The following is a 24,888-nucleotide window of genomic DNA, read 5'->3' as shown; positions in this document are numbered from 1 at the left end:
TTTCACTTTGCAGCCCACGTGGCGCTTATGGGGCGAGGAACGGGGCGACGGCGTCATATACACGGTGTACCTGAAGAAGGTTCGGTACCACAGGCCCACCAGGAGCCTCTCTGCATCGGTAAGAATAGTTTTCTATTCGTTTTTCTTTTTAAACCTGTGGGTACACATTGTAGTGTCCAGAGCTGGTGAAGTTGCACCCGAGATAAATGTTGACAGGGTAGTATTTTTTTGTATGTAGGGGATACGTCGATTTAATTAATAGTTATGACCACTCTGGTCAATAAAATGGTCCTGGCTACTGTAGTCGTATAGATCCATATGTTTCCAAATTGAACTTTATCAGCTCTGTACAGTAGATGAAAAGCTTGTCGGTGAGGTAAAAGTAACCCATCATTTTCTACAAACTGATGGCTCTCATTTAGATACACATGAAAAAGTACTGTGCTCCACTCTGCATTGCTTCCAAGGATCTTTCTATCAGCGAAGCATTATACATACTTCAATTTTAGAAAAAGATAACCCATCGAGTTTAGTCATCTGACTGACAGAATCCTTTTAGTTTCAAGAAGCTTACCTTCTCTCTGCCTCTTGGTACCCACAAATAAAAAATTTGATCTCTTTCCACCTGTCCCTAAAAACTCGTACACTTCCTTACTAATACTTGCCCCTGCAACTTGCTCGTTCCCAGGATTCAGACGACGAGATCTCGCACTTGGAATGGGAGACAGTGAGAGTGCGTTTCCTAAAAGCTGGCACCGTGCAGCGTCTGGTCGAGAGTCTGGCAAACGACGACGGGGAGCTCGAGTCGACGTACATCAACGTCTTCCTGGCGACGTATCGTGCGTTCACGACGCCACGCGAAGTTCTCGAGCTATTATTGGCGAGGTACGACGCTCTGGACGAAGGCTCCGCCGCCCTGACAGGTGAACAACATAGGAAGACCCTCGTGCAGGCTCTTCGAGTTTGGCTGGACGCGTATCCTGGTGACTGGAAGTCGCCGCCGAATCATCCTCTACTCGCTAGGCTCCTTGACTTCACGCACCGACGACTTCCTGGCTCGGAGCTCGAGCTCAAGGCAAGGCATCGATTGCACAAGTTCCAGCGCGAGGATCAGATAGGTAATTTCATTGCTGAGATTTATTTGGAAATACGCTGCTCTATGGAATCATGGGTTTCTCATTTTCTTTAGCGTTTCCTGTGATTTATGAACGATGATAAGACTGGTTATGACTCTTTTTTGGGATTATGTAAAAGTACATAGAAAACGGTAGTATGATGTTTTAGAGCTATTTTAAAAATGATACAAGTAGATGTCAGAGGAAGATGAAGATGAAGAATTGTGTTTGAGGTTTCGTCTTCGAGTTATTACTTGGAAAAGTGCCTAAAGCGTGAGTGAAACGTGTCTGACTTAAACATATTTGACGGGCTTATTCTACTGACTTCGCTTCAGCTGCTTTGGCTAATATACGCTGGCAGTAAAATGAGATCTCAAGTCAGACACATTTTACGTGCAGTTTAGGTGCATTTTTAATAATGTATAACTTGGAAACGGAGACTCAATTCACTAACATCCTCTTTAGAACATCTGCTAACGCAGTCTAATGATTTTCGACATCATCCTGCGCCATTACTATTTCGCCAAAGCACACAGGCGGATGTTTACCGTCCGCCTATCGCAATTTGGTGTATCCCTCCAGATAAAACATGACTCGCCTCATGTGTCTGACTCAGCAACAGTTATTCAGAGAACGTACACATACCCCTTTCACTAATCCAGTCTGTTCCTTTCTTCGCAGATTCCTGCCTAGTGTACGACAATGGCCGACTGCCCTGTGGTTCCCCAGATCCCATCGTGGATCACTGGACGACCTACAACTTTCCCGACGTTCCACACCGTCACTTCGCAGAGCAGCTAACCCGCATGGACGCGGAGGTGTTCAAGGAGCTGGTAGCTCATCAGTGTCTAGGTGCTGTCTGGTCAAGGAGGGATCGCTCGAGGAGCCACGACGCAGCAACTGTTTTGGCTACGGTGAACCAGTTCAACGCTGTGTCGCTTCGAGTCATCTCGACGATACTGATGGATCCCACGATAAAGCCCCAGGAGAGGGCTAGGGTTTTAGAGACGTGGATCGACGTTGCTCAAGAACTTCGCGTGCTGAAGAATTTCAGTAGTCTGAAGGCTATCGTGTCTGGTCTTCAAAGTAATCCTGTGTATAGGCTAGAGAAATGTTGGCAGTGTATGCCTAGAGAGAAACACGAGCTGTTTAGGGAGCTAGAAAGGATCTTCTCGGAAGAGAACAATGCTTGGACGCAGAGGGAGCTTCTGATCAAAGAGGGCACTGCCAAATTCGCTGACACTGCCGGTAGGAGCGACAGGCATTTGCAGAAACTGTTTCAGAAGCAGAACACTCATGCTGGCGTAAGTAAAATTGGTGTATTAAGGAATTACTGAGTAAAGTAGGATTTTTCAATGAAGACCGTATAGCCATATAGAACTCATAATACTGAATTTTTGGGGCTACGTGAAGGAAGTCACAAACCAAAAATGTTGAGAAATCCTGGTACAATAAAAATTCTGTACTTACTCAAATTATTCTATATTCTAATGGAATATTGTTCTTTTATGCTTAGAACATCAGCTACGGAACAATACCGTATCTGGGGACCTTTCTGACTGACCTCACGATGATAGACACCGCGATACCAGACACGATATCCGATGGTCTCATCAACTTCGACAAGAGACGGAAGGAGTTCGAGGTGCTCGCTAGGATACGACTACTCCAAAGTGCAGCAAACGCGTACAACATCAGCACAGATCCCGTGTTCGACCGCTGGTTCCATTCTGTAATAGTCCTGGACGATCGAGAAGCGTACAAACTCAGCTGTCAGATCGAGCCACCGCCTCCTGGGAACACTTTGAGCAATCGTGGAAAGAAGAAGCAGGTCAGTACTCTCACCTTATCAACTGGGTCATTTCCTAAAGCAAACAAAAGTAAAATTCCCTAGAGTAAACACCTTCGTAGAAGGTAGAATTTCTTTTACGTCTAATTCTCAGTGACCTTAATGACTCAACGTAAGACCTCAATGGTTAGACTTTCTCGACAAATGAGGAGGTATTGTCAAGCCGCTAGTCCACTGACCCAGTCGATCGCTCCTTTGTCAGAGCACTGAGTCTAGACCTGTCTTGCAGAATCATCAGGGTCACCGCAAAAACGACTCGATAGCGTCCACGTCGAGCTCGAGCAGCTCCCAGTTCTACTGCGACCTGGATTCCCTGCCTAGCTCGCCGCACAACTCTCTCGATCGGCGCACCTCGCCGTCCCAGATGTCCAGCTCATCGTCTAGCTCCTCTTTACCATCTCTGGACGTCTCTCTGAGCTCTGGTGGCGGCGGTGCCGCTGGCAGCCAGCAGAACCGACTGGCACCGCCAGTGACCGCGAACGGGAACAGCCCCAGCCTCGTCGGCGTGTCCAGTCCGAGCCACTCGCACAAGAGCTCGCCAGACTTCTACATCATCAAGGTCACCATGGAGAGCGACAACGTCGAGACCGAAGGTGTGGTGCTGTACAAATCGATCATGCTCTCTAACAATGAAAGGACGCCCCAAGTGATACGGAACGCGATGCTCAAACTGGGGATAGAGGGCAGCCCTGACCAGTACACCCTGGCACAGGTGCTACCTGATCGTGAGATGGTCTTGCCAAACTCTGCGAACGTTTACTACGCCGTCAACACCGCGCACAATCTCAATTTCATTCTACGGCCTAGGAGAGAGCCTAACGACACCGCCACCGACAGCCCCAAGAGCAAGTCGAGTCATAGTCACAAGCGGTAGTGTTGAATTCTGTAGTGTTTGGGACTGATGGGCGATCCACTGAAGTACTGTGGGTGTTCAGGTGGATCAGAGAGACTGTAGAGGACGTGTTCTTCGTGCTCTCCTCGAGATGAGAGTAATATCGAAGAATGTCTCGAAATGAAAGAATCTCATTACATTGCGACGGTACGTTACACCGTGTTTCGTTTTAATAACCATGACAGTATCGATTCGTTTAGTGATGACGTTGACGCCGGTGCACAAGAATTTTGAGTCACCATGGAAGGAATTTCTGTTCGTCCAGTTTCGTCGCGGACGCTCGTGTCCACGCGACGCGTTTTACATTGTACTCGGGGTCTCGCAGCAATATTATTACGCAATTCGTGGACTAATTTAGCGTTAGGTATGTTTAGCGTGAGTCATAGGTCTGATGCCGACGCGAAAGGAGTAAATGGGACGAGCGACGAAGAGGCAGCTAGAGGTGCGCTAACTATAGCGATTTGTATGTTAGTCAGGTGTATTTATATGTGTACTTTGCGGATTCCACGGAGATTAAGGTAATTAACGGCAGCGAGAGTATATCCGCGAGAGGATCATTGTGATTTTGTATATAAATTTTAGTTCCGTAGCGCGGCTTCGAGTGTGATCGATTGAGAGCGAATTAAACGAACCCTATGGCGGAATCAAGTCAATTACTTTTCTTCTTCGTTGCAGAAACAGTTCGGGGAAATTGTCGAAACGGTCGTTCGTCCATTCCGTGATTTATTTTTCTAGCCGCGGCGGCAATCCGCGGCACAGAGAAATTGCAAATTCTGTGATATATTGGAATCTCTCATTTCGGCTTTGGAGCATGAAATCGAGCACGCGGCTGAAAAGAATATCCGAATACTCGTTCCGATGTCGAAGCTTAGGGACACGGTAGAACATGTGTGTACGTGCGTTGATATATTTTTACAAGGACCTCTCTGCATGCGTTCGTAATAGGCATAAAAGAAGCACAGTTTAATAATAACGGTGGGATCTAAACTCGACGAGATGTCTTCTTGATTTATGCGCCGAGCTTGGATCCTCGATGCATCGATTAGCTTAGAGAATTTTGTACTTACCTCTGTCCGAACCTGATTTCTCCTTCAGCCATCTGAGTAATGTATTCTATTCGTGTACATGTCAATTCCTTGCTGAACAGCGCAACTTGTGTGTAATACGAGTCGATAAAAATGACAATAGATGGCCTACAATTTTACTTGGAGTCTCGATCCTGAGAATCGTTCTCCTTTCAGATCCCTGTGGTTCCCAAAGTCAAGAAGCTTCCTGTTTTTCACCTAGGGTGAAAAACATTCCTTCTAGAACTCTGTAGAAGACTGGACCCAATCCTTCACATTAAGATTACTAGAAGAATCCAGATTACAACTGATCCCAAGAAAATCGTGATTCCCAGAACTGTAACCCCAAAGTCAAGAAGCTTCTCAGAAAACACAAGAAACATATTTCCTAGAATTCTCCACAAGACTGGACCCAAGCCTCTATATCAAAATCACCTCATTCAGCTGTACTCACAGGTAAACTTCCTTCCTATCTCCCATTTTTATCTATCTCTTCCCTCTATCAAAATCCCTCACTTACAGATATTCATCGTATCCTCCTTCACGTCCCTCTATATCGTTTTCTCATTCTACCAAAGGTCCCAGAGATCGCTCAGCAGTCTCCCAGAGCGTCATCATCGTTTATCCAGCCCGACAAGACCAACACTTTTACGAGACCACTACCTCACCGTGAAGAATGATCAGATCGTAAACGTGCGATGTAGAAGCCGCGCGCTGATGACTTCCGGTATGCCAGCATATCCGGCACGCGAACCTGTTGATCCCTGTTCCTCGAGGGTACGAGTGCTCCCAGTCAAGGTAGGTGCACCACATTTGTCCATGTTAAGCTTTAAGTCCTTGGGAGTGTGGGATGGGACCTGTTTAACAGTTTCGACTGGTGGCTCGCGATCAGTGAACGGCCGATGGAGAAGGGCGATCCACCCCTTCACTCGGCGCCGATCGATGCGATAAGGGCGAGCTTCCTTGAACAGTACTGTGGAACCCAGCCACGCGCCGCTGATAGTGCGCCCTCGGTATGCCAAACTGGCTCAAGGTCGTGCTTGCGTCAGAATCGAGGAACCTGAGGAATTCGAACGTGCATGTCGTCGGAGACGTAATTGGTCCTCAGTATCAGTTCCTGGACCGCGGAACGATGGTTGGTGGGAATTAACTGGGTTATTGCGAACATTCAGAGGGTGGTGGAGTATTTAGATAACGTGTGGAGATGTGAGTGGAGGTTTCGTTTGGTATTCTCTAAGAGTTCGTAGAGTAAGGTGAGAGATAATACCAAGAGATTATTTTTTTAACGAGACTAGCTTTACTTGTATCGCATTTTAATATTGATATTCGAGTATAGTGAAGAAAGGATAGTTGTATTCTTGTTTTTTATATTTGGCAAGTAATTGCATTCTACTTTAGCATGAACTCGAAACTTCTTATTTCTCAATTAATAGAGCAGTGTATAGAGTAATTAAGACCTCAGGGTTTTCCTTTATGCTCTCACTTCGAAAGTGTATTAGCGCATTCAAAACAAAGTTTCAATCGAGAAAGTGTTCGCATATGTGTTTTCTCGACTAACCGTCGCTCATCAGGTATCACGTCACCCTTTTAATTTAGAGAGTCGATGGTAGTATCGCGTGTCTGACCATGATCGACAGTTTCTACTGTGTCACAGGATTAACGTCTACTGCGTGACTGTATCCAAGTAGACGTGGTCGCTAAACAAACAGTTTTCTCATAATGGGATCCTTCCCTGGAAAGTTCATTTGATCATCAACGATGATCTATAATTTACATTGACTTATGTAGCTTCATCCAGGGACGGTCGTAGTGCTTCACTCTATGAGTATCATTGGATCCCTTCGCATGCACATAACGAGGCTAGACAGACGTCTCGTTGCAGTTTATATGTGTTCAAATTTAAGTTCTTTAAGATTGGTCTGGTTTATATAGCTTTCATAGTGCTTTCCTATGTGCACCTTTCTAGGTTTCTTCGCAAACACACAACGGGACAAGGCAGAATTGCTTTTTTAAATTTCAAACTGTACTATTAGAGTGGTAGAATATATGAGGTATTGAGTACAAAAGTGGAGTAATATAAGCCACATTTTTTCCCAAATTAAGTTAGTTGTATTAATTTGTTATAAAGGAATTCTATATTTTAGATCGCCTATTTTTTCAAGTAGTGAAGTTAGAACGTCGTTGCTCTAAATGCCTCTTATAGCGATTGGACCTTTTTTTCATTTTGTATTGAAAGTTCAAGTTTTTTTTGGCACTTCAGAAACTGTGTCATGTGATAAAACCAGACCAAACTCAATTTTTTATCGCTATTAAATAACCCAGAAATTCAAAATCAACCCTAGATCTAAGAAAACCAAACTCAACACCCACTTCACCAATACACTCACCATCCCTCCGCCCAAATCACCGAATTCCTCCCCAAGCAATTTTAATTAAAAAAATCTACCTTCCCTCAAAGTTAGTGGACACTGTCCCACTTCGCGTTCCCCAGGGTTAACTCGAGCAATTAAAAAATAAATAGCGAAAGTTCGAACGTCTCGATCCACCGTCCCTCTCCATCAACCGAAACCCTTCCGCCACAACTATCACCCTCTCCCTTATCACCTCAAGCCTGCGCCCTCGCCGCGCGTTCTCCCTCGCCGTCCAGCAGAGGGCAGCAGCGCGGGATCAGCAGCGCGCCCCCAGCCACCCCTATCCCCGCGATTGAACCGGTGAACCGGAGTCGAAGCAACCCCCAGCTAGGCCCTCGGTCGAGAGAGGCAGTCGTGAGCTTGGTGCCGAGCTGGGGCGATGCTCGTCGCTCGTCGCGTGTGCCTCGCGATTGCACCGAGTGCTCGCCATTCTGTGTTGCGCGTGTCGTTCGCGTCCCATCGACACCCCCGCGGTCGATCGTCCTCGCCAGCCCCTTCGTCCTCGTCGCTGTCTCCGTCGTCGCCTGGAACGCTGCCGCAACCACCAGCGACGGTGCAACGACCGTGCGACGAGGGAACGGCCGCACGTGAGCACGTCGCCTCCTGGACCCCGAGATGAGAAACGTGAGTTGTCAATTGCACGCGGGACAGGTCGCGAGGGACAGGCCTCCCCTGACCCAAGGACGACCCAGGCTCTCGTACCCCCAGACGCGCTACGCGGGGGCGCGAGGTGGCTCCTTTCGACACGCGAAACTCGAACAGCTCCTAGACCCTATTTAGCAACGATTCGAGGTTTCCGTCGCGGCGAGGTTGTCGGGTTTCCGACGGATCGGGAACCAGCTCCCTGTGAATCTTGCTCGAGCGGTCTCTGGTACAGCGAGGGTCTCCATACTCGCGGCTTCGAGTCAGTTGGGGGATCACTGGGGAGAGGAACTGGTTTTTGAGATCAGGTTGTGAGGGAGGATGATGGTGAGGATTGGGTACAATGTTACCTCGATACGAGCTCGATGGTATGATTATGTTTGCTTGGAAGTGTTCTTTCACTTAGTGGGATCCTCGCGTTTGAGAACTGAATGTTGAGCCAATGGTGAGAATACTGATCTTGGAAACGAGCTTTCGGGATCCTTTAGGCTCCTGATCTCAAGTTGCGAGCTTCTATCGAGACAGTACTATATAGTAGAGTATATACCTTGTTTCGAAACTGAGGCATCTCACTTGCCTCAGAGGAAGTGGTACAAGGATGCACTTATACTCGATAAGACAGGTATCAGTGCAGAATTAGTAAGTCCTTGTAATGGTCTCTAAGACCGTATCTCATTTCCATAGAATTTTATCTTTCATTGTTACATTTTATCCCACGAACCAGAAGTGTGAACATTGCAAATTCGTGCGTGTTTTTAAAAACGTGTTGAGGACTCAGTTGATCAGGAGTCCATGTTAAGTAGCTTGTTTCTCGAAGGCAGCCTTCAAGGGACCGCCGAAAATGGGGGATCATTGAACGTGGCTTTCAATGAAATTTCAAGTGCTTTGCTTGAAGCAACTTTAAGCACCTTTGTGAAGACCACGCTGTTGGCAGTCTTTGCTTCGTGTCTAACGACCCGCTTGAGAATGATTTCGAGTCACCGTTTCTAGGGTATCCTCTACCATAATTCTCTCCGTAGTCTTTCGCGAAGTAATTATCGTAGCCGCTGTGGCAGCGTCGCTGAAAAAGGTCACACGCGACCCACGTTATTTACAAGCAGCTGCTATAGAAAAAATTGCATCACGCGTCCTCGTGCGATCGATAACCCCCTGGATGCTCTACAAATATTTAGAAAAACAGCCACTGTTTTCATTGATAAATCAGTTTGGAGTGATTTCCAGGGCACTCGATTTCATAAATGTTTGCGAGGAAAATTGCGAAAGTAGTTCGTGCACGGGACAATCACGTGCTTGGTGACAAACGTAGTTTTCAGTTCACTGGAGTCTGCTCTTCGACTCCTGTAGAGCCACCCTGACCAAGCGTCCTCCTGGTCCTGTTTGCTGTTTTTGCTCAATTTCCCTATGTCTGTTTTCCAAGCGTCGCTCTTTGTCTCTTGGTCTAGGCCACTTCCGCCTAGCCACGAGTTACTCGGTGCAAAGTCAAGTGGCCAGCCTCCCCCCATCTCCTCGGTCGTTTCTCTGTCTTTTTTTTATGTTTCACGTATTCGTTACGTAGTCAAGCCAAAAGCCCAATTTTTTTTTTCTCCTGACATTTTATTCGCCTTTGACACTTTCGCGCCTCTTTTCCCACTCCCCACCCCCGCGTCTGTTTTTCCCTCAAGGTTGCTTCTACTGTTATTCTCATCTTTAATTTTTCGTTCGTATTGTTTCCTTTTACTTGGGGACGAGTGTTCCTTTATCATTCGACGCTAATATTTTTCTAACAGTCACCGTCTTTCTTCTGTCTCTGTTAGCACTTCCTCTACTCTTTTTGCACCCTCCCTTTCTTCATTCGATCGGGCTCGAAACTTGGTTTTGTTTTTACTGTTACCCCATTGTTTCCTCCGTTCCATTCATTTTCGCGTCTTCTTTCTTCGGTCTTTTTCTATGCGCAGATGTTTTTAGTTCATTTGCTGCTTAGTGTCCTCGTTCGGTGGATTCTGTTGTGACTAATAGAGCCCCTTCCACTCCTTCTTTTTTGGGCTCTCGGTAGCTTTGACGCTGTCTATTGACTCTCTTTTTTGTGTTTTGTGTACGGTGCTAGGAACAGGACTCTCTATAAATTTTGTTTTTTTTTTTTTTTTTTTTTGTGTAGCGTTTATTATCGTGAATGTGAAGCTAAGGTAGAGGTGCAAAGTTTAGATTTTCAGAAAAATGTGAGCATTTTAATATTCATAGATGTGAGAAATTGATAATTTAGGAACTTGAAAATAAAAATTTTGAATATTTGGGTACAAAAGTTGGGTAAAATTTGTTGCAATTTTAAAACAGCAAAACTACTTGTATAATTTACTTTGTCTAAATTTTAAAAAATCAAGTTATTATGATAAAATTATATAGAAAAAGTAGGACTGAGTGAAATCAAAACCTCTTCGCCATCCAACAACATTCGCCATTCTGTTATCAGCCACCGTTCTCGCCCCCTCAATTAGAGCTCTTTATGCTCCGGATGCAGATACGCATACAGGAAATATTCCCCCGCATTTATTATTAGCCACCCCCGCCTCCACCAACCCCCGATCCCTTCCTTGACCCTCCTCTTTCACCCCCTGGCCCCCTTTTTTCATCCCCTGGTCACATACTTGCATCCCGTATCGTGTTCCCTCGATACGCCACAGCGCGATCGATCTATCTGCTGCATCGAGGCGACGGAACGCGCGCTGCCCGACCAGTTTCAGTTTTAATGAATTTTCCAGGCAGGCGTTTCGATGAGGAACTCGATATCATGGCCATTCTGTTTATTAAGCTCGGAAGTTGTCGCGCGGGGCCGAGTTCTCGGGACTGACACATTTACCAGCGGCTCTGAAAGCTGTCTCCGGTCCGCAGGATATTGGAACGCAATTACCAGATCTGGAAATATGGAAGGCATACAAAATTCCGGGAGAAATGAACTTTTCAACCGAAACCACGTCAAAGCTCTTTTTGCCATCCATTGTAGCGTCACTCTGGAAATCCAATAGCCTCGCGGACCGTGGACCAATAAAGCCTGTCGCCATATTGGCATTTATAGTAAACACCAGGACCAAGTGATTTCTTCGTTTATCACGCGGATCAATACCAAATTATTCATTCATTGAGCCGGATGAACAGGATAAACGGAACGAGTCGCGGCCCCATTTAAATTGCAGATCAGCTTAGCTGGCAAAACTAAACGGATTTTCGGACTTCGTTTGGTCCGCCGTGAATCCCCAACGCTGGAGATCGCGTTTCGAGGCCTAGCAAAAGTTACCTGAAATCGCTTTCAGTCGCCACGACGTTACGTATTCACGATCACGTAAAGTAGCTGGCACTCCGCCGCGTAGATGCGTTTTCTGAAACACCACTTCGTGTTCATAAATCGTTTTAATGTATCGATGATATGTTTATGTGTTAAAAACTTGTCTATGGCTTCAGAAGTAGCGGACATAAGATTTTAGATTAATATTTAACGAGTAGCATATTGAAAATATTCTGTTACTTGATATCTTCTCGAAACACGAATGTTATCATCACCACTGACTCCAGCAGTTTATATTTCACGACTTTTACTTACCAACGATGTCATTATTAATCGCAGTGACGTACATAAATGCGCCACGGTTACATTTTAATAACAGACTTCGCTTTCCCAGCTCACGTGCGAATTAATGATTCCATTAATCAAGCCTGCAACAAATTTCCATCCCCCTCGTTGTTAACTCGTCGAAACGATCCTTTAATTGCCGATACGGGCTTTCAATAATTCCCGCATGTGTTCCACTGACGCTGTTCCGTCAGCCGAATCATTGCAACAAAATGTTCGACGTGAAATAACACTCTTAATCGAATCTATAGTATTTAGTAAAGCGATAAATTGCGAGGCTGCACTGTCGAATCAATCTGGGCTAGCTGGAGTCAAATTAAAAAGAAGAGAGCTGAATCTCGGTGGATTTAACGGCGACGCCAATAAATCCTTGGGATAAGGTAATTCCTTCAAATTAATTTACGCTCTTCGAGACGGGGGCGAGAGAAAAACAGCTTGTATCTCCCAGGAGTTGACATTGACGCGAACTAATCTTCGTTGAAAAAGAACTTTCCTCGAGAGTGTCCTCGACGAAGGCAGGGGGGTGGGTTTCAACAGTTCGGGACACGGGGAAGTTTTTGCAAGCCGGCATTCTAAAATCGATAGCCTGACTAGACTTCTTTCTTTTTTATCAGTGGAACACAAGGCACGTCGAAGGGCGTTTCTGCATTCGACGAGCGAGTCTCGCCAATCTGCGCGTCTGTTCTCCGTTCTTGAATGGAAAGATTGCGAATGCATCCCCACGGATGTCTTCCGCGATCTTTCATAGCGATTCCAAGTGAAATCATGTCGATTTGTCGAGGGAGAGGACTTCCCGATGGAAAAGAAATAAATGGTTCTCGTTTTGCGAATAGTAACAGAGCGAGGGAAATTTTCATTTGAATTGGTAGGTGTGTTTTATTGTGGCATATAAATGTTTTAATAGGTTGTCGCTGAATAGGAAATATTCATACGCTTTGTGAAGTTGCGTAGTTTGGGGAAGATAATTTTGATAATGACATTACATTATACAGCTTTGTATCGCTTTGAAATTAATTATCATGTATAGGGATATTAATACTTGAGTGTCTGATAATTTGGTAAAGAAGACTCCTAATATTTCAATAGTTTAGGGTTTGAGAGATGAATAACATGAATATTAAATAATTTTTCAAATATATTTGAAAATTTGAAGATTCAAATATTTGAATATTTGAAAATTTGAAAATTTGAAAATTTGAAGATTCAAATATTTGAATATTTGAAAATTTGAAAATTTGAAGATTCAAATATTTGAATATTTGAAAATTTGAAAATTTGAAAATTCAAATATTTGAATATTTGAATATTTGAAAATTTGAAAATTTGAAAATTTGAAGATTCAAATATTTGAATATTTGAAAATTTGAAAATTTGAAGATTCAAATATTTGAATATTTGAAAATTTGAAAATTTGAAAATTCAAATATTTGAATATTTGAATATTTGAAAATTTGAAAATTTGAAAATTCAAATATTTGAATATTTGAAAATTAAAAATTTAAAAATATTGAATATTTGACATCCTGAAAATAAAAAATTTGTATTCTAATTCTGATTGCATATTCCACATAATGTACATAGACTGTAAAGACCCTGCGATAGTATCGTACACGATCAATTAGCGATAAGAGATAAGGGAACACAAGTAGATGATATGTCAAAAGAAAGGATTGGGTGGCGAGGGCACGTCTACAAAAGAGCAATGCTCTAGCGAGCACAAATTAAAAGACCCCTCGATTTGAAGCGTTATCGCTTACGAAATCTTTCTCCCGAGTAAATTGGGTTAGAGGTATTTGCATGCTCGTGTAACCGCGTGTGCATAATATTTCAAGGCTTAATTGGTGTCACGGTAGCCAAGTAGCCTCCAACGCTGCTGAATCGTTCTGTTTTCTTTCGTGGAGGACAAGGGTGCTCCTAGATCCCGTCGTTTCCTTTACCAATCTCTTACACGTGTCGCTGATTAACTAGAGGTGTGTATTCATTAGGGGACAAGCTGCGCGACTGTTAGATTTTAATCTCGATTTTCTCCACGTAATATACCACGGTTTCCTATATCTAATTTTATAACTGAAACAAAACTGTATTATAGTGCGACAGAGATGGACATAGATAATATTTTTTATCGTAAAATATAATAGTAAAATATAATATCGTACAAATTGAATATTTTCACACATGGTAATGCGGTAAAATGAAAATTAAGATCTTCACAATTTTTCTTTGTATGGTCAGTGATGGATAGGACTGTAGTTCTTACTTTGAGAATCTCTCGAATTCGTACTTTTCTTACAGATACGTCATTTATTTGTAAATCTTAACATTTAAATTTTAGAACCGTAGTTTTAGCTCTGAGAACCTTTCACGATTCTATTTGTTTTAACTCCGAAAATCTTCTACGAGTTCCTCCTATTACGCTACGATTTCAAGCTCGAAGTAACAATTATTATCAAATTCCCTTCCATAATACCAGCAAAATTCCTTCTATAGCTGCAAATATGCATACACGCATAGAATCATTTCACGGAACAATTGCAACCCGAAGCAATTTGTCGTGCAATTCCAGAGGAAGTTCCTCCACCGCTGTGTTCCCTTTGCCTCCACATCTGTTTAATTTCCAAAGGCAAATGTTTCGTCGAATAATTCCCGAAACCCTCGAGCCTCGTCGGCCCCATCAACGCGTTCAGCCCGCTTCAGACGTCCCTATCGCGACGATACGCCCCCGTCCTCCTCCAGCGTTCCCGAGCGCGTGTCCCGGTGACCTTTCGCCCCCGCGTCTCGAAAGATGCTTCGAGAGGTGAAATTTTTGTAAGAAGCCAGCCGCTGGCGCGCAGCTCCTCTTGTAACGGCTAATAAGCGACGCTGACGGCCAAGTCTGTCGTTGAATCGGCTCGTTTCCTCCGGCTAGGCAGAAGACTAGGGTTGCTGCCTCCTCTTCTTTCTCCTCTCGTAACACTTTCCAGCCCTCGACCTCGTGGCCGAGGATCGATCCCCGGTGACGTGGTGCGTGAGCACGCCTTGCTGGGAAAAAACGAAGTGGGGGCGAGGGAGACGGACCGAGGGGGAGAGAGGCACGTTAATAACTAATAGCAATGCTCTTCTGCGGGTGTAGAAGGTGTGGGTGCGCGTACAATGTGCAAGTACGAGCAGCGGCAAGTGTAAAGGTCGCTGCAGACTGTGTATGATTCGCGGGTCGTGGTTCGCTAAAGCCTTGTTCAGATTAGTCGAGTTACTTCACTACAATAGGATACTCCTTATTTCTTTCCCAGCCTCTCAACGTCCCCCGCTATACCCAAGGAGGGAACTCGTGCTTGGAATTGAAACAATACAAAATTTGAAATATTAGTATCTGTAAATTTGAGAATCTAAATATCGAGAAATTTGTATCTTTAAATATTTGAAAAATAGCAGAAATTAATTATGTTGTTCTGAGAACACACAAGTAGAAACAGTCTGTACTGGTCAGACATCATTCAAATCCTCATAAAGGCCATATTTTTACATCTGTCATTATAACATAAATTATTCTTACACTATTTACAGAACATAAAGCTCTCATAAAGCCCACATGAAATCTGAGGTGACATTAGAAATCATTTTGACCTTACTGAAAAATTGATCTTCTCTTTTGAGCTAAGCAATAGGGGATGCGTTAACCTTTGCACACGCGGTGGTTAGTCGCTACTGTGTCGTTCGTTACCCTGTTTTCTAGCTGCAATATGGTGAACCGTTTGCTCGTTCATGTCGCGCACACGTGCCAGGTGAATAACAGAAGTGATACGTGGCTTTGGAGTGCAGTCACGGCGAAAGTATTGTTCTGATTTGCGTTGTGAACGTTATTGCTCTCGTCTGAACGCTACCTTTTCGAACGTTCTTTTGTTTTCTGACTTTCTCTCGTTTGACGTCGACAGTTCGATCGATTTCGTTCATACAATTCCCTTTCGACTTTTCATTATGTATTGGAGTCTATGATATTGCCATTTGGGAAACTAAATTTTTCGTTTTTCGCCTTTCTGTTCCACGAGGATAATATTAGACAGTGGAATGAAACGAAATAAAGGGATAGAATTGTTTGCTAGTTACAGTGTCTAACAGCGAATGGAAATTGATTTAAAAAAAAATTGAATTTTAGTTTTTTATTCTACTTTAGTGTATATCTGCCGTGACGATATTCGGTGAAAGTGATTTATTGAAAAAAAAATGAAAAGCACACTGCATCAGCTCTGTATTCCATTTGCATTTCCTGCTGCGTTCGATTAATAGAATTTTAATTTAAATGAATGTTAATTTAAACTTCACTGAGCATTTCCACATTTATAACCCCTCTCGTAGCTGGGGAATTTAAATATTCACGCGCAATCTCTCAACCTAAATCTTGGGATTGCTCGAGAGCTCGATGTTTGAACTAAATGTGTCAATCTTAGACCCTTAAAAATCGCGAACGGCTGAGCCTGGACGAAACACGGAAAAAACGCCGAATATATATTTATGTTGCACGACACAAGTTGCGAGGAGAGGCTGTGAGCTCGCGTGGCACTCCCTCGCAACACTTGCGCCGATTAGGGTTGATTTATGCCTGCAGTTGATGAAAAATCTACTTTATCGAAGTAAATAACTGCATAGCTTTTTTATTAACCACGTTTGCTGATTCCATTTAGGATTTCTTTATCTTTATATGGGCTGTGTTTTCAGCCCTTAAGCGGCACTCGATGAAAAGTTATCGCACTTGGTTGCTAAAAGGGGTAAAGAGAGAAATAAAATGAAAAACGATGTACCGCTCTCGCTATTTAAAATTAAAAGTCAAAACAAATTTATACAGGATTTGAAGCTTTACTTGACTCATTTGAAGTTTCTCATGTAATTATCTCCTACACTATAGTTCGTTCAAAAAATGTTTTAAATAAAACTCACCCTGTCTCGGGGGAGACATTTTGATGGTCACAAATTATCTCCAGGTGGACATTTTATCTGGAACATTTTCTTAAACGAACTATAGCTTACGAGATACACAATTATATGTGAAACTTCAAATGAGTCTTCTTGTATCTTCAGCGACGCTCCACGTAGTGAAGTAAAAATTAAAAATATTAGACTTAATAACAATTTTCTTTGAGCACTGACTTATTCACGTATTTCCATTTTGATTTTCCACGTATCTTCCTTAAAACAGAAAAATCACAAGAATCCATCGGGGTCTCGTGAAAAACAAGTTGTATTAGAGTGTCACACGGGGCGAGTAAAAAGAGGGCAAAGCAAGAGGGCACAATTAGCCCTATCTTCGCCATCACCGTTCGTGCAACAGGCAGCAACCACGTCCCGCGATCTCGAGACGGTCGAATCGTTTCCCTGGAAAGCTCGGCGTGTGTAGAAAAATCGCCAAGGTCCTTTTCGGAATGCAGCTGACCGTAATTCACGATAACGTGGCGTAATTTCCGTCGACGCGTGTCGCCCATCGATCTGCCCGCGAACTGATCCTCGTCGCGACGCCCTGCATCAAGGAAGCACGATTTTTTCCCTCTAATATTGCACATTTAAGGTAAATGTCCCAGTAGTCGACTATGTTCCAGTATCTGAACACTAACGCTAATTTTAATTAATTTTTAGCGTGAATTCTAATGTATCTAATGAAGGAACAAAAGATTGTATAGAAATTATATAGAAAAATTTTGGGAAAAAATCGGCTAACTTTGACTGACGATAACTCTTCAAAAAATTATCACAGGATTATGATATTTTTTTTAGATTATAGCTTGAAGCTTTGACTGTAAGATACTATGCCTTTATTTTAAATTTTGTACATCTATACTACTATAGCGCCTTAAATCTGAAGACATGTTTATGGTATTGAAAATTCCAAAGTTTGACGACATGTACGGACTTCCTAGAATTTTTTTTGCCGATGCTGTTCACAGGAGCATAAAGTTTGATCCTTCCCCTGTAATTTAAAAAAAAGATCAGGTCTCTACGATTTTTTTTCGCAAAGTTACAGCACTTCAAAGTAACCCTTGCATTTTTACAGGACGTCGGATAGTGCCAACACATGCAAAATGCAGGGATTACTTTGAAGTCCTGTAACTTAGCGAAAAAAAATCGTAGCGACTTGATTCTTCTTGTACATTAAAGAGGAAGGTTCAAGCTGTATGATACTGCAAACTGCATCTCCGAAAAAAATTTTAACGAGTCGCTGCATTTTGACAAATATTGCAATTTGCCGTATTAAAAATTGCCAATTTTGACGGGATGCACAGACTTGGAAAAATTTTTTTCGAAAATATCGTTTAGAGTACCATAAAGTTCAATCCTTGTCCTTTGATTTAGAAAAAGAATCAAGTCGCTACGATTTTTTTTCGCTAAGTTACAGGACTTCAAAGTAATCCCTGCATTTTGTCATGTGTTGGCACTACCCGACGTGCTATGAAAACGCAAGGGATACTTTGAAGCGCTGTAACTTTGCGAAAAAAAATCGTAGAAACTTGATCTTTTTTTTAAATTACAGGGGAAGGATCAAACTTTATGCTGCTGTAAACGGCATTGCCAGAAAAAATTCTAGGAAGTCGATGAATTTCGTCAAATTTTGGAATTTTCAGTACGATAAACATGTCTTCAGATGTAAAGCGCTATAGTAGTATAGGTGCACTAAATTTAAAATAAAGGCATAGTATCTTACAGGCAAGGCTTCAAGCTGTAATTTAAAAAAAAGATCATGATCCAGCAATGATTTTTCGCGGAGTTATCGTCGGTCAAAGTTGATCAATTCTTGCCCAAAATTTTTCTATGCCATCATTCTTTAAGCAGTGTATATTCTACTGGGGTGAAATTCTTGAATACATGGACGCATGTAAACATATTCAAAAAGATGGTTCACTCATTGAGGCCTTTCACATTTTAGGTGACCCAGGTATTGGGACATTTACCTTATACATTTCCCTCTGTTCAGCAGTCTCGTTCCTCTAATTTCGTTCTAGCTAGAAATTCTGGCTCGCTAGCTCGCAATGGCACCTAAATGCTATATGTGTGGAATGGATCGGAACTGTCCCATTGATCGGGCACACACGCTAAACAGCTCAGATAAACGTGATGCCGTCACGCTAACAGGCACGGGAAATTGGATTCGATCCCTCTGTTCCGTTTAAAGCCTGGCCAGGTTCGACAGGACTTTTTACACGCCCCCTGCTGGGGTGTAGATGTAGAGACCACTGTCCGACAAGGCTTTTTGGAAAGGAGGACACAATTCGTCGGCTTTGCGAATGCTGCTCTGACGTGGATTTTGGGGGAGTTTGCGCGGTTCTTGGTACAGAATCAATTGCGGTTGTTCTTTTGAGGGTTACTTTGCGGTAAAAGGGCCATTTGGAAGGTGTAGCTGTAATGGAAAATTTTGTGGGTTTGAGGCGTACATAGGGTTGAAGAGGTGAATTAGGAGAGTCTTTGGAGGATTTTGTATGCTTTTAGATTTGTAAAGGAAATTTGAAAACTTGAAAATTGAAAGACTTGAATAGTTGAATATTTAAATCTTTGTATTTTTAAATTTTGGAGTTTTTGAATATTTCCATTTTTGAACATTTGAATATTTGTATATTTGAATGTTTAAAAATTCGAAAATTTGAAAAGTTGAACGTTTAAAGATCCAGAAATTTGTGAAACTAGGAAATTTACAGATTTAGAGCCTCCAAATTTAGACCATGAAAAGAATTGAAACTCCGAAGAATTTCAACAACGATCCCTTCTACGTTAAAAAATTCCCCCTCACAATACGTGCATCATCCAAAACAGCTTCCACCAAAATGCTTCAAAGCCCACCCCCGCTTAAAATCTCCCCGAACTATCCCACCTCCAACCGAACTCCTGCGCATTCCACGAATACCAAAGCTCCTGGAACTCGAAAACCTAACAGAGCTCCCCGAAGCCACTAAAAACGAAAGCTCCTCTGAGGCATTCGTCACGCGTTTTCCGCATTACACGTACGCAGCAAGGCCCTCGGTCGGCCGAGGGTGATAATTCGAACGTTTTCCTCGCGCGTGCCGTGTAGTCTCAGTATATGCAACATTGCGACGCTCGTCGCCACGCAATGCAGTGGCGAGCACGAAGTCACGTCAGAGTGACTTCTTAATGCGGTCGTGCACGAATCGCACGAACGCCGAGGGTGAAAGGAAGCGTGCTAGGAAAAGTGGGCAAGGGGCGAGGCGCAGGGGAGGAGCCACGGTATTTCGCTACTGAATCTCTGTGCCCTTGGCGTCCTTCATCCCCAGCTGCTCCCCTGAGGCTCTCTAGGTTTATTTGGTGCATAACCCACGGAATTTCGCGTGGCGAGTTACGCGGAGGAAATTAATCCCGAGTAAGCGAACCGCCACTCGGCGAGAATTGCTCCTCGACGAGACGGAAACGTGGCGAGCTGTGCTCGAGGGAAAAGGGCGCGAGCGGGACCGGAAGTGGAGGCTGTGCCCGCCGTCATCCGGCTTGGTGTTCATTTTTCCGCGACGTTTCTCGCCCACTTGGCTGGAAACCTTCTGATAACCTAATCGCCACTCGACTCCCCATTGTTATTTTCTGGCTCGTTAGCTCCCTCGTTTCTTGCTGATTCGATGGTCTACTGATCTATCTGCAGTTTCTCTCTGAGTAGCTGAGATTCGTTAGGGTCTTTCTTTCATCAATCTGATGACGTGGTTGTGTACGTTTGCTCGAGGGTTCATATTGTATCGTTGGAGCTGTTTAGTGCGAGGATTGCTCGGCACGATGCTAATTCCGCGAATTGCCTTTCCCGAGTTAATAACGACTTGATTTGTGCAACGAAGCTAAGTGCTTGCAACGCTCATTGCGCAATGCCGCTGCGATTGTATCTTCAGGCGGTTTCCGTTTTGCGGTGTTTATGGGGAAACGTCTGCTTTTATTAATTAAGTGCTGTATTAAATTGCAATAATTCGTTGTTATCGTTCTGTGACGTCCTGTTTCTGGTGCGTCTCGCGGAAATGGGGTTGACAGCTTTTAACAAGGCTATTAGATTAATTCATTGCATTATTAACATTTAAAAACAATCATGTGACCAGTAAAAAAATATTTCGAAGATTTACATTACTCTACACATAACACGCGATTCTCTTCAATCTCGAAAAAAATCTTTTTACCACCCCACAAACATTAAAAAAAATGGCGAATTTCTTTAAAAACCAGCGAACTAATACACCCCCGAATGTATTGAATTCGTCTGAAAAGCATCCTCCAAATTAAAATCTCACAGTCCAAAGGATCCTAATGTGATATCAGCGTACCAAGGATTTGCATCGAGTGTTTCCCCTACTTTCACGTGCCGTTTCGCTCGAGCTCGATGCATCTGGGCCGAGTCGGCCCACGGCAAGCTCACGCTCGTCCTACCACGCTTCCGGTTACGTTTTTCTCGAGGCGTTGCGCTTAAAAGGCGCGTGCTCTCTGGAACAGGCCAGAGATAACGTTTCAGAAGCGTTAAAGCGCCGCTTGGGAGCACGTCTGCGCGTTAGGTGTTGGAGCACCCTTCCTCGATCAGAATACAGTTTCCCTGGCTAGCATAAATTTCGAGCGTCGCTCGTTTCCGGTAAAGTGCGCGACTTCGTATAGCACGTCCCCTCTCGACGTCCTCCGCGTCCTTTAGCTTCTCACGATGGAATTTGAAATTTCACGCTAGGAAAGAGGTCGTCGGGAAATTGCAAAATTTCGGGGGAATTTACTGGCCATTGCTCGCTGCGAGTTTTTCGGGGAATTGGAATTCTTCGGGGTGGCTCGGGGTGATGGTGGAGATTGAGGGTGATTCAGGAAGAACGTCCTTTTTTATGACTCCTCAAATTTATTTCTTTTAGAACTAGACTCAATTAGTGCTTCAACTTGTAATTCTGTCGTGAAAAATCAGTAATATTATTATTATTATAATTTATCTCATAGATTAGCGGGTGAAGCACCCTTCGTGTACAATGGAAGATTAGTATGACAGAAAAGCGTACAGTGAATATTTACGCATATATTAATACTAGTGCTCACTTACCTTCCTAATTATTCATTTGTGTTGCAAAGTAAAGTAAACCTTCTATTTATTTATCAGGTGTTCCATTAGCCAGGCGATCTGGCTTGCATTCTCTGCCCTACAAAACGTATTGTCATAGGCAAATATCTAGTCATCTGTTACTCTGTTTCTGTTAGCCTCATGTATAATCGTGCAGATATACATACGTACAATCCCTGTATCTCAATTCCCTCATCTCCCACCTGACATTGTCCACCTGCAGAGTCCCTTCAAACTCGCCTCGTTCAATATTTACAAATACTCGGGAGGCTTTGTTCGTCTCCGAACAGAGATGCTCGCAGAGACACCTGAGCCACGTACACGTCTGCGTACGTGCTCCTCCAGGTGCACCTGAGAGTGCACTGAGGTCAGGCATGCCCCTTTCCGAGGGGCTTGTGAAATATTGTTACTGCAGTCGCCGCAGCGTTGTTCGAAGGGCCGTTCTATTCCCAGCTACCCAGGAAAACTCCTGTATGCAGTGGTGGTCAAGGGAGGGCTCGTTGAGTGAACCATGGCAGAACCATTGCGGAAGGAGAAACGGAAGGTGTATGGTCAGCCAACGATATGCAGGTTTCAGAATGCTATAGGAGTATCGAAATATGACGTGACGTGATTTAGCTTCTTCTAAGTCTAAATGTAAACAGGAGTGATATACATTTTGGTCCACAAGTATTAGGATACTTATTATTTTCAATGAACTTTAGTACTGCAAGATAAATCGTCAATGATCAAAAATTGTGAGGGATGATTCCGTATGCTAAAATAAGACGAGACTTTGCTGTGTCTGACTTGGTACTTATTCTACTTATTTCTCTGTATCTGTCTTGGGACCTATTCTACATGATTGTTCTGTGTCTGCCTTAAGTCTCATTCTACTTATGTCTCTGTGTCTGATTTGAAATTTGTTTTGCTGAGGTTTTTGTGTCTGACTGGGGACTTATTCTACTTGTGTTATTATGTCTGACATGAGACATATTCTCCTGATTTAGTGACTGATTATTCTACTGACTAGTGTACGTCTGTAGTAGAATGAGATCTAAGTCAGACACATTTCATGCAAATTTTAGGCGTTTTAGTGCGATTCGTTACTGATTTTAGAACTTTTTCCAAATACGTATGATGTGACCAAGAAAGTGTTCTAACATTTTGGATCGGGTGTGTAGGCGTGATGGTTCGAGTTCCTTTTGACCACCACTGGGCATCGATGCGATGGGGATGCTCCAGACCATCGACTGGATGCTTTCCACGTTTTACGACCCTCTTTACGCGGTTTACCGCATGCCCTTTCGTCTGACCTTCTCTTCTTCCCTGCTGCATCTTCTTTTTCCTTGCACCTCTGCTTCTCCTCCCACCTTCCTATCCCCTTCTTCGTGCACGGTTGGCAAGCCTACCTGAGGAGTCCTGGGGAAGTTATCGAAACTAGAACTGGCACTATTCAAGTTATTCAATATTCAAAAATTTTATGAGTACTGTATATGAGTCGAAAATCCAAGTTTTTAATAGTCGACAGTTTGACTATTATTTTTAATTATTTGAGCACTTGTAAGCAAAAGAAAGCAATGAATTTCTTTCTAGTATCTCAGATGCTTAATTAATTTTCGTATTTATTGGGAAATAGACTAATCTAAACATCCGATTCAATTGCAAGGAAAGAATGCCCAGAAAAAACATTTCATCTTCATCCAACGTGGCATGAACTGGAGACCCTCGATTTCCAAGATAATCTCTCCCTTCAACGATCAGATAACCCCATTCCTTCGTTCTCTTCCACAAGAAATAAAACTCGACCGAGCTCATTCACTAGCCTGTCCCGTTAATAACCAGCTCGTTAATAAATCAAATCGATGGTCGCGAAGATGACCGTAACTGCGACTCTCCTGTCGTGCCTGTGAACCGAGGATTATATTTAGCCCCCGTTCGATCGACTCACTATCACCATGCCTACAGGGGTGATAATCGTTAATTGACGCGAAAAATTCACCCTTGCTGCCTACGTGTCTCTTCCCCTCGAGGTGAACCTTTGCCACCTGGAGCCTAAAGGTTTTCGCAGACTGACATGAAATGTTCGTGGAAGACGTTACTCGAGAAAATACAAAAATAAATTGAGGGGGAGGTAAAATAGATTAATGATACAATATAGATTAACAATTGAAGTAACTTCCGTGTTGGTAAAGTATTTAATATGTATTGAAACGAAAAATAGATTTCCCAGCAGAGTAACCAAACATACTAGTTTATGAAAATATTCTTTAATTAGTAATGCTAGTTTTTTATTAGAATTTATTCTTAAAATTAGCATTAATGTCCAGGTATTGGGAAATGGTACATTTCTGGGACATTTACTTTGATAACACATTCGAGTCCGATGACCCATCCATTGGGTCAAAGGATAGCTCTCCTCATTAGCCAAGAACACAACATGTAAGTCATTTTTATTCTAAAAAGACTGTTACCATCCGCTGAGAGCAGTCTTGGCAAACTACACTGGTCTCGACTGTGCTAACAAACGAAAGCCAAACCACGATCGCGATAATACTCAATTTTCTTTTTATTTTAACATCCAAAATCAGTCTCAAATTTTCCTCCATCTGTAGCCAACCACCCCTTCAATTTCCTCCCAAACCCACTCCCCTCCCGAATATCTCACGCTTACCTGGTCGCTCCTTTAACCCCTCAGCCCAGTGACTTTCTAAACCACCGCCACGTTACCCATCGTCAACGAAACGGTCGGTTATCGACCAGTTATCGAGCAACTGCAGCGTTGCTCGGCCGCCAACGCGCCGAATGCCCGAATCCACGCAAAACCGCGGCCGTGTTTGTTGACAGAAGCCTACCCACCCCCATAACCAGCCACGAAACCGAGTGATTTCCCAAACAGACATCGACGCTCTGTTATTCGTGCCTAGACGGCAATCAAACCAGTTTCCTCATCCGCGAGTCAGCCTGACCCAACCTTGACACTGAGAGAGGGGGTGGCTGGTCGTTCGCGGGTGGAAGTTGCCCCTGGACGCACTTGGGGGTGGGGAGGGACAGGTGGGAGGTGGTTGGTAGAGGGTGAAAGAGGGAAGAGAAGATGGGAACGCGGGGGAGGGAGCTGAGGGTAGAATGAAAGTGACGGAAAGAAGAGATCGTGGGGTTGGAACAGAGTGCAGGGGGTAGAGAGGGTGATGGTGGAGGATAGCGTCTGTCTGCGAGGGAAAGTGACGGAACGAAGCGCGGGCTGAGGAGAGGCGATGGAGGGGAGAGATAAGGTTATAGTAGGCGACGGAGCGCGCTGGGGGTGGGGGTTGGGG

The 24,888-nt window shown here is 43.6% G+C and overlaps 2 protein-coding genes across 10 annotated transcripts in view; both read left to right on the top strand.

Annotated features, from left to right (window-relative positions):
* The window catches only part of Rgl (Ral guanine nucleotide dissociation stimulator-like), a 33,760-nt gene extending 29,904 nt beyond the window's left edge, over positions 1-3,856 (top strand). For all 6 annotated transcript variants that reach the window (XM_076387176.1, XM_076387172.1, XM_076387173.1 and 3 more), the window contains 5 exons: positions 14-118; positions 689-1,118; positions 1,797-2,419; positions 2,632-2,946; positions 3,194-3,856. In XM_076387176.1, the coding sequence (XP_076243291.1) occupies positions 14-118; positions 689-1,118; positions 1,797-2,419; positions 2,632-2,946; positions 3,194-3,838 (2,118 nt within the window). In that variant the 3' untranslated portion in view covers positions 3,839-3,856. The remainder of the gene's footprint in view (positions 1-13; positions 119-688; positions 1,119-1,796; positions 2,420-2,631; positions 2,947-3,193) is intronic.
* A 3,916-nt stretch (positions 3,857-7,772) lies between these two features.
* The window catches only part of Dysc (whirlin protein dyschronic), an 81,930-nt gene continuing 64,814 nt past the window's right edge, over positions 7,773-24,888 (top strand). For all 4 annotated transcript variants that reach the window (XM_076386523.1, XM_076386525.1, XM_076386524.1 and 1 more), the window contains exon 1: positions 7,773-7,955. The gene's annotated coding sequence lies outside the window, so the exon portion shown is untranslated. The remainder of the gene's footprint in view (positions 7,956-24,888) is intronic.

Source organism: Calliopsis andreniformis, chromosome 10 (genome assembly GCF_051401765.1).
Source record: "Calliopsis andreniformis isolate RMS-2024a chromosome 10, iyCalAndr_principal, whole genome shotgun sequence".
Lineage (NCBI taxonomy): Eukaryota > Metazoa > Arthropoda > Insecta > Hymenoptera > Andrenidae > Calliopsis > Calliopsis andreniformis.
The sequence above is the reverse complement of the archived record's forward strand: the minus strand, read 5'-3'. Positions and strand labels throughout refer to the sequence as shown.